Source organism: Aspergillus thermomutatus (assembly GCF_002237265.1).
Source record: "Aspergillus thermomutatus strain HMR AF 39 chromosome Unknown NODE_144, whole genome shotgun sequence".
In the NCBI taxonomy this organism is placed as follows: domain Eukaryota; kingdom Fungi; phylum Ascomycota; class Eurotiomycetes; order Eurotiales; family Aspergillaceae; genus Aspergillus; species Aspergillus thermomutatus.
The window spans coordinates 5,753-14,705 of record NW_020798193.1 but is presented as its reverse complement, the minus strand read 5'-3'; the positions used below and the strand labels follow the sequence as shown (position 1 = coordinate 14,705).

The 8,953-nt window shown below is 48.1% G+C and overlaps 1 protein-coding gene across 1 annotated transcript; it reads right to left on the bottom strand.

Annotated features, from left to right (window-relative positions):
- Positions 1 to 7,435: 7,435 nt before the first annotated feature.
- Positions 7,436 to 8,623, bottom strand: CDV56_101122 (uncharacterized protein; the record flags this gene model as incomplete). The annotated part of the gene is made up of 2 exons (XM_026754741.1): positions 7,436 to 8,281; positions 8,372 to 8,623. 2 exons carry the CDS (start codon positions 8,621 to 8,623, stop codon positions 7,436 to 7,438), a joined length of 1,098 nt encoding a protein of 365 aa, XP_026613031.1.
- Between the last annotated feature and the right edge of the window lie 330 nt (positions 8,624 to 8,953).

Here is an 8,953-nt window from a genome sequence, read left to right as displayed (position 1 = left end):
GCGTAAGCTGCGCCATAGATCTTTCTAGATGACTGAAAAGTTTGTTGTAGATACCGAAGATGGTATGGACAGTGATATCCTTGGTCTTCGAGAGGGTGGTTGTGAACGTAAAGAATGGCTGAGTGATTGTAAGAAGATAATTAATCTGCCGCCATTCCTCCTGGTTTGGCTGTAGATCATGGCGAATGTACTGCGCGCAGAACCCATCAAAAACAGATTGTAGCCGTTTGGCGCGCCGGAGCATCAGATATGTTGAATTCCAGCGGGTCCTGACATCTTGCATTGGTACAAGCTTTGGTTCTGTTATCTGAAGGTTCTGGAAGGCCTCTCGGCGTTGGGGGCTTTTGTTGATGTAGACCGCGAGCTGCCGAACCTAATATATTGTGAGTATGAACTGAGGTAATATCAAAGAGGGTAGCTTACCTTGTTGAGAGTATATACGATTTCTTGATTCTCTCGCCGAGCCCCATTCTCTTCCTCAGTCCATTCCATCTCTTCTCTCTCATTCCTTGGGTTCGCTTCCATCCTACCAAGAAGCTCTTTCAAACTAAGTTGAATAACGTGTGCCATACATGGTATACGAACGATTAGCGTCTGGTTTGGTAGCTTAAGCGACTGAAGAGAGTCCTGGATGCTCTCTACCAACGTAGAGTTATTAGATGCATTGTCAGTGGTAACAGTCAAGACCCGGTCCTTAATCCCATGCTTTCGAAGTAGGTCAAGGAGAACTGAGCTCAGATTGACTCCTGTATGTGTGCCATGAAGTGGTTCAAAGCCAAGCAAGATCTCCCGATAGTTCCAATCCTCATCGATAAAGTAGCCTGTGACAGCCATAAAAGCCTGGCGAAAGGGCGAGGTCCAGCAATCTAATGCAATAGAGAGCGCACCTGTAGGAAGCTTGTAAAGAAGATTCTGCTGTCGTTCTTCAACCATCTCTCGAAGGTGACGTCGGACTATATATGCGGAAGGGATTTCGGGTAAGGATGGCGCAAGCCGGGCCATCTCAATAAGGGCACTAAACTGAGGGTGCTCAATGAGTTGAAATGGCAGTCGTAAGGCAGTAATGAATGCAATTACCTTCTCCATCCAAGCTTGTGGAGTAAAGGTAGGTTCTTGAGAGGCCAGATGTGCCTAAGATAACTAGAACTTAGTAGAGATAAAATGAATCTGTAGGGATGAATATATTAATATACCCCTTCTTGTATGAGCCTTCTGATATCTTGCGAATGAGGCGCTACCCTCCGACAGTTAACCCCTTGCAAGTGTTTGTTCATAGAGGATGTTCCACGATGGCCGTTCGCTGGATGATTGAGGATTTGGCCGCATATTTTACACATAACCTTCGGAGACCTATCTTGGATAGAGGCGACCTGGTGAAAATGCTTCCAACACTCTGCCTGGCGCTTATTCTCAAAGATATTCCGTTTCAACCGACTTCCAAACTCGGTCTTCAACCACCACGCAACGAATTCATCATTCACCATCTCTGTCCAGAGAAGATAGTTCTTCTTTTTCTCTGGGCCAACGCGTTCAAGGGTGTTAGGGATGGAGGGCGGTACCGGAGGCCGGGCGAATTCAGCGTCAGGTGTAGAAGCAGGCGTCTGCTGGCTGTATGAAGCATCAGGGAAGAATGGCTGTGGACCATCGGATGGAAGGAAGGGAAAGCTATCTAGAGGGGTATCCTCATAGATAGATGAGGGTCGGAGAACTGAGAGATTTGACTCTGTGACATGGTAAATAATAGAGTCAGGATGATAGAGAAGGACTGGAAGAGACATACTAGAGGTCAAGTGAGCTAGAACTGAGGGAAATAGGAAAAACTACGAGAATCGGCTGCCAACGCGAGCTGAATGAAGGTGTTGATACGTCTATTATAATATAGACTGGGCTATCTACCTGTGTGTGTGACAATTGGTCAGTGAGGCCCCCTATAGTCAGGTTCCGTCAGGTTCGAACCTGAGTCGAACCTGACGGACCCTGACAGAACCTAAATTAGAACCTGAGGAACCTGACCTGGAACCTGACCTGGAACCTGACCTGGAACCTGACCTGGAACCTGACCTGGAACCTGACCTGGAACCTCACCTTGACCCGCATGAAGAGTCGTTTCAATCTGATTTTTGCCCAAGTCCTCGACCCCAAGTATATAGTCTCGTTGCTTTCAAGGGATAAACACACAATATACAGAGTAAATATAGGATAAGCTGATTGAAAATAGCATTAAAATATTAGTATTCCTATATGAGCTTCCAATTGGCCAGTTTGATTCTAATGGCGGCCGTTGAAATATATTCAAAGAAATGTTGATCAGGATGGTTGTGGAGTACTCAGTGTAAAATATACATTTCTCACTTCATACACCACATCAACCACAACTTCTACTAGAATTAACTACTAAGGGCCCCGAGGCCACTAAATCTGATCGGATATAACATTTGCTATGCTAGGTATTCTATATACAGACGAATTTCATATAATTTCACAAGGGATATGGTGACATCGCGATGTTCATTGATATAGTGACCAGAACAGCGGTAAATTACAGTAGTTAACTACAAAATCTAGATGAATCATCATTTTATCCATCCGAAATAGGAAAATCTTGGCAAAATTATGCAAATCAGGTTCTGTCAGGTTCGAACCTGAGTCGAACCTGATGGAACCGCGACCCGACTCAGGTTCAGGTTCGAGGTTCCGACCTTTGGAACCTGAGTCGGACCATTTCGAGGCCTAGGGAAGTCCTCCCGATTCGTTAAGAAGCTCAAATGAGTTAGGGTGATGATACGGCGACACCCCCTGGGGATACAGCAACACCCCCCTTACCCGATCGGGTAAGGTTTGGTCATGTGATGGTCATGTAACCACTGCAAACTCCGAAGCGAACTCAGCAGAGGATGAAAACAATTTAATTTACCATATAAATTTGATGATAGGATTCGTAGTATTAACTTATTCTACTTCTACCTCCTAATTATATGTCTTATCCACTAATCAGATCATTTGAATGATTCCCTCAGGAATGTGATTGTAGTAACCGTCCTGTAGACTGCACACGCCCATACTTACGCCTGTACCCATACCCTCTGCAAGACCCCGAATACTAAGGCTGAGTTCGACGAAGCCGCAACGTAGTAGGGGTCGGCTAATAGACATAGCTTGTAACTACGATATTAGTACGATCAAAGTTAGGGTAGATAAGATAAATTGCATGGTTTTGCTAGTTTGCTTGCAATGTTTATACTCTTCATTATCTCTCAAGCCATGATATCTAACTTTGAAATGCTCTGGGATACAGCAGGTATATACCTTTAGACAGTGAATAAAATGATGTCATATGGCCATTCATCTTACATGCTGTATCTAATTGAGTGGAGGCAGTCTGGCAGAACACTTATGAAACGACAGGGTGAAGACAGGGGCAATCAGGTAACGGGTCATTAGGAAATAAGATCTTGCAAATAGCGTTTCAATGTTCTCTATCAGTCTGCTCAACTTTCTCAGTTACTCAGCTGTTGCGCAGATAAAGTTGGCATTGGGTCCCACTGGACGGTTTGTGACGGCGCTGGCAACCTACTATATAAGTGAGAGCAGTTCTAGGACTGGCGTCCTAGAATCCTAGTCTTTTGCTCCTGGCGCAGCGGTTTAACTCTTTAGAATGCTCCCTAGAGATTAGGTCGTGACACGGTTAACATCATGAATGTGTGTGTCCCTTTCATACTCAGTCTTGAAAATTTCTAAGCATCTCAGACGATCTATGGGCAAACGGTACTTGCGACTAATACCTCATGGTCTAACATACATGTTCGGAAGTTCTCTGGGTGCCGCTTGAAGAAGAGACACGCGAACTGTAAGGCTTAGTCTTCTGATTTCACTGCTTTGAATCGCTTAGAGGGCTTCTGGCTGCAATCACCATTACCGTCATAATGGTCACCACAATCGCTATCATCATCGTGGGAAATCTCGTGCGCTTTTCTCTTCTTCCCTGAAGGGGTCCCGTCTTCGGGGCCGGATTGAAAAGAACAGGCAGAAACATGACCTGATGACGCACCATAAGCCTGGTATGCGTTGCAAGGCTGTAGGGCCTGTGAGTATAGGATCAGCTTGTACAAGTGCTCCAGCCGCTAAATGGTGGCTTCATCCCACTTGCGCCCAGTATAGAATTAGGCATCCTAATCATCGAACAATTACTCCTCATCCGCATGTATTTATCATCTGAGTCTGTGCTTTCACTTCCCACTGGGGACCATTGCCTTTGTTCAGAGACGGGAGAACTATCCTCTGACAATGGGCAGACAATTGCGTTTGAAGAGATCCGTGAATTGTAGCCGGGCTCTGGTGGTGTACTTGGCTCTTGAAGCTGATTTGTCGACTGTGATAAGCTTCATTTGGCGCGGGTACTGATAGCTGCTGGGCATTGTTGGTTGTCTCATGCCTTGTCTCCCTCGTCTCCTTATGCCTTCTGGAAGCGTTGAAGGAATAAGGGGTGCCCTGAACGGGCTTATCACACAAATCACTGACTGATAAGGGTTCCGGCAGAAGTATCGGAACACCCATCAAACTCATGTTTGCCGTGGCTGTTGCGAGGCAACGCGCACTATGCGTCTGACAGGGTATCATATTCCTCGTCATGAATTGTGGGTTTAGCGGACTCGCCCCATTCCAACCTGGATCCCGAGTCGGTGCTAGTCATATTTGGTGCCAAATGGTCATCCGTCGTCGGGTCCGGTTTGATATACTCCGGAAGCGCAGGATACATAGAAGCCCTTGGAGATAAATATCACACACAGCTCATTCGTAAGAAACATACGGTAGCATTGGATGTGAATACTAAGCTTGAGAAAGAAGAAGAAGAAGAAAAAGAAAGAGGGAAGGAAAGAGAGGGAATCTATGTACGGCTTGAGCGTGAGACATCATGGTGCTGTTGGTTGTACAAAGCAAACGGAAAATCCCCAACAGAATCTCTTGATATGGAATCACTTCAAGATGGCGGTTACCAGTCTGGTACGGCAGAATGTGAGCAACCTCTGAGAGGGCTGTCACACTCGGCCACGCTTCTGGGTGAATAGAACTGCTTCTGTCTTTTCTGCGTCAAACTGAACCAAATTCTCCTGACCCCATTTGGTAGCTACCTCTGCTGCTTCTTGTAGCTTACTGCATGTTTCTTGTAGCTTACTGCATGTTTCTTGTACTGAATATCCTGGGGCTAGGAGGCCTATATCATCCGCAAAAGATAATGCATGGACCCCTGGGACTGCCCTTTCTATCACACTGAACACCCCACTGATGTAGATGAGGAATAGAATAGGGGATACTGGGGATCCCTGAGGCACTCCTGAGTTAATGCCGTGAGTTGGGCATTTTATGTTGTCAACAATTAGTTGGACTTGTCTGGTTGTTAGGAATGACTGCACCCATCGAATCAGATCCCCGTCTAGGCCTAACTCTATCATTCTCATCACAAGCTTCCTTGGATTGACATGGTCAAACGCCCCCTTCACATCCATGAAAAGGGCACCCATGAGCTGCCGTCGTCTCCAGGCTTCATGGGTGCTCTGGATGAGACATGCAACTGCGTCAATTGCACTTTGCTGTTTGCGACCTCCCATCTGTCCTGGGTGCAGGCTGCTCATAGCCTCACAGTAGCTGGAAATAGCTTCTGCAGCCACTTTCTCCACAACCTTCCCCAGACAGTTCAGCAAGCTAATAACCCGATATGCCTTGACTAAAGTGTAGTCAGGTTTATTAGGCTTTCTGAGAAGGATGCCTTTGGCTGTTTTCCATGCCTGTGGGTGAGTGCCTAACCGGAAGCATTGGTGAACCAGAGCTACTATCCTAGGATTGTCCCACTTCCACAAAAGCCGAAGAGCACGAAAGTTGAGCTTGTCGATGCCTGGGGCTTTTTGGACTGCCTGGTGCCAGAGGGCTTGTCTGACCATCTCCTCATTCACACGCGTATGCCATGTTCCCGGGGGAATTTCTATAGCTTGGCTGTCTCCAGGTGCTGGTGGAAATGCTGTCTCCCGGATTAGGGCTTCTTTCTCACTAATAGAAGTAGCTATCTCTCCCTGTGGCCCCTGGAGGGTGGGAGTAGTAGCTGTAGCTTTAGACTTAGTAAAGCCTAATGCTAGCCAACACCGGGCTACATCATCTGGACTAGGCCGGTCCAGGGGATCTGCAGGCTCAGGTCCCTTTAGGAAGGCTTCCCAGCATTCCCTTTTTGAGCGCCGAATTGTCCGGTAGTAGCTGTTTCTGATTTCCTTAAGGTCTTGAGTAGAGATGGATTGTGTCTGAGACGCTTGCCTGGCCTGACTGTAGGCCCTTCGAGCTGATTTAACCTCTTGATTCCACCAGCGTTTGGACCTTGCAGTGACTCTTATTGGTTTAGCATGCTGGTCCAGTACTGCAGTCAGAGTCTCTTGAATCCATACTGCCTCCTTTTCCAGGTCATCAGCTGAGCATGAGTCATCTAGTTGGGTTCTATGCTCTGCATGTGACCGCCACTATTGTTCAGCTCTCTCTAGGGCCTGGGGGTCAGCCTGGAGGGCCTGGATTTGCCACCCTGTCACCTCCCTTGATGGAACTGTTGATACACGTTCCACCGGGGCCCATTCCATGACCACAACCTCATGATCTGAACCTGTCGGATGGTCTTTATCCACTGTCCAGAGCTGTAGCGGGCCCATGCTGACTGTAGTTAGGGCCAGATCTATGATCGAAATCCCTGGGGTTGCTTTAGGTCTCCTAGCTCTAGCCCAGCTTCCAGCGCCGTAATTGTGACTGCATAGGTCTTGCGGCAGTTGTGCTGAAGAACCTGCATTATTAAACGCGCCCAGGCCTTCCAGAAGTCTGGTCGTTATGCAGGTCCATTGCTTCCCTAAGCATTGTAGGAAGCCTGGGTGTTCGTGGGCTTGCTGCGTCCGAGGAGCTTCGTACTCTGGTGGCGGAATGGTTGCGGTCTACTACTGTGTACTATGGGGAGCTTGGAACAGTTTGTTCTTGATCAGCTTGGTGTGTTTGTCCATTCTTCTGTTTCCTGTATTTCTGTGCCTCTCTCCTTGCTGGACAACTTCCTGCTGTAGCTTGGTGAGGACCTTCATAGTTCCTATATTTTGCTGGTATGTGTTGACAGGCTGTTCCAGGCTTAGCTAGGCAGTTGACTACTTGACAGACATGTTTACTGCCCTCATGTGGGCCGGCGCATATGAAGCAACATGGTGGGCGGTCTCCACAGGCCTTAAAGCTGCGATGGCCCAGTTGGCAGCATCTGGAGCAGACTGTGTCTGCTCCGACCTCCCAATAATGTTCGGTCCTATATCGTGACCCTCCAAAGTGGATGCCATTCACTAGGAGCTTTTGGGCCTCTTCCAGAGACCCTACTGTGATGAGTAGTTGAGCCCTTCTTCGTGCTGTTGGAGAGCTCTTGGGTATTCCGGAGCTAGGTAGGGTCTCTCTTAAGTCGGAATTCAGTGCCTAGCTCAATCTCCTCTCGAGCTAGATTTAAGCTGAAGCTCAAATAACGTCTGATGGGAACTCCATGAACCTTAATCCGATACCATTGCTCTGGAAGCTCGACAGAGATAACTGCAGGGTCGGCCTGTCGGATAGCTGCCACAAGTAGGTCCTGATGGTTGGGAAGGAGCATAGATCCTAGGGCTTTCTTTTCCAAGAGAACTGAGATTGCCCCTGTGTTGCTATATCCCGCATCAACTGCGCGTATAAATCCTGGGAAGCCCTCACTAGCTAGTCTACGGTTGACAGCTAGTATAATGTCCTCCCTCTCTGCTCTTAGGGCTGTTTCCCCCTTTTCACGACGAAAAAGTAGCCTCCGGGCCTCTTTTGGAGACTCTCTGGCTGGCTTGAGGTTGCTAGGTTCTGGCTGCTTGATTGGGTCTGCCTGTCTTTGCAGTTTCTTCTTTTTCTGGGGAACTTCCTGCCATCCTTGGCCTCCTGGAGTGGTAGCTAGCAGGGCTGCTATATCTGCAAAGGTTGTCTGTTTCTGATTCAGTGTCCGGCTAGGCTTTGGCGTGTGTTTTGGCAGTTCAGTTTGGACCTGGGCCTGACCCTGGCTTCTGGCCAGTTGCTTCGTCTGGTCCATTACTCCATGCCTTTGTATAGCTTGTTGGGCTTCTCTAAGCTCTGTACGGAGTGTTCTAACCTCGGTTTCAAGTTCGGCAATCTGTCCCGTGTAAAGGCCTTCACGTATTTGTTGCTGGGCCTTCCAGCTTTGCAGTTCCTCTGTCACCTGTGCCTGTAGTTGTTCTAGACTGTCCTGGTAGGCTTTCTGTAGCTCAGCCCGGGCTAATTCTAGGAATCCTGCAACTGCTTTACCTGTGTCCATTATCCCTGTGTTTGGAACGGGTCAGGTAAGGACCTTCAAGGTCTTGCGTTTGATTCCGTTTCGGGTCTCGCTGGCCCGGCTTGGGGCCCTAATGGACCCTGATATATTGCCTGACCGAGTTGCAACCAGGCTAATTGTCTCATTAAGAGACCCTATCATCTCCTCAGGCCTCCAGCGGTTTGGTGTTGGGGTATCCGGGGCGTCTGGGACGTCCATCACTTCCTCGGGCGCGACCGGAGTCGACGCGTCCATCACACCACCACCATGGGGTTTGAGGGCCTCCATGGCGGAATTTAGGGGCCAGGGGGCCTCTATTAGTCGATTGACGCGTTAAAAAGACGTGTTTTTCGTAGGTGCTGATTTTGGTGTTCCCAGAGGTACGCAGTAGTTGACACCACGCTACTATCTGTCCGCGCCCAGCGACAATACGACCCATTAACAAGACCGCGGGCCTACTTATTAAGACAGCTACGAATGGGTCACTCTTTTCTAGCCACATGCGCTAAACTTCATTGTTTCAGTGGGAATGATCAATATGAATTAGTGCAAAAGAGACAGTGATCCACGTCTTAATGGAATGCCCCAAACTCAGTACTCTACGACCGAAGCCACAAA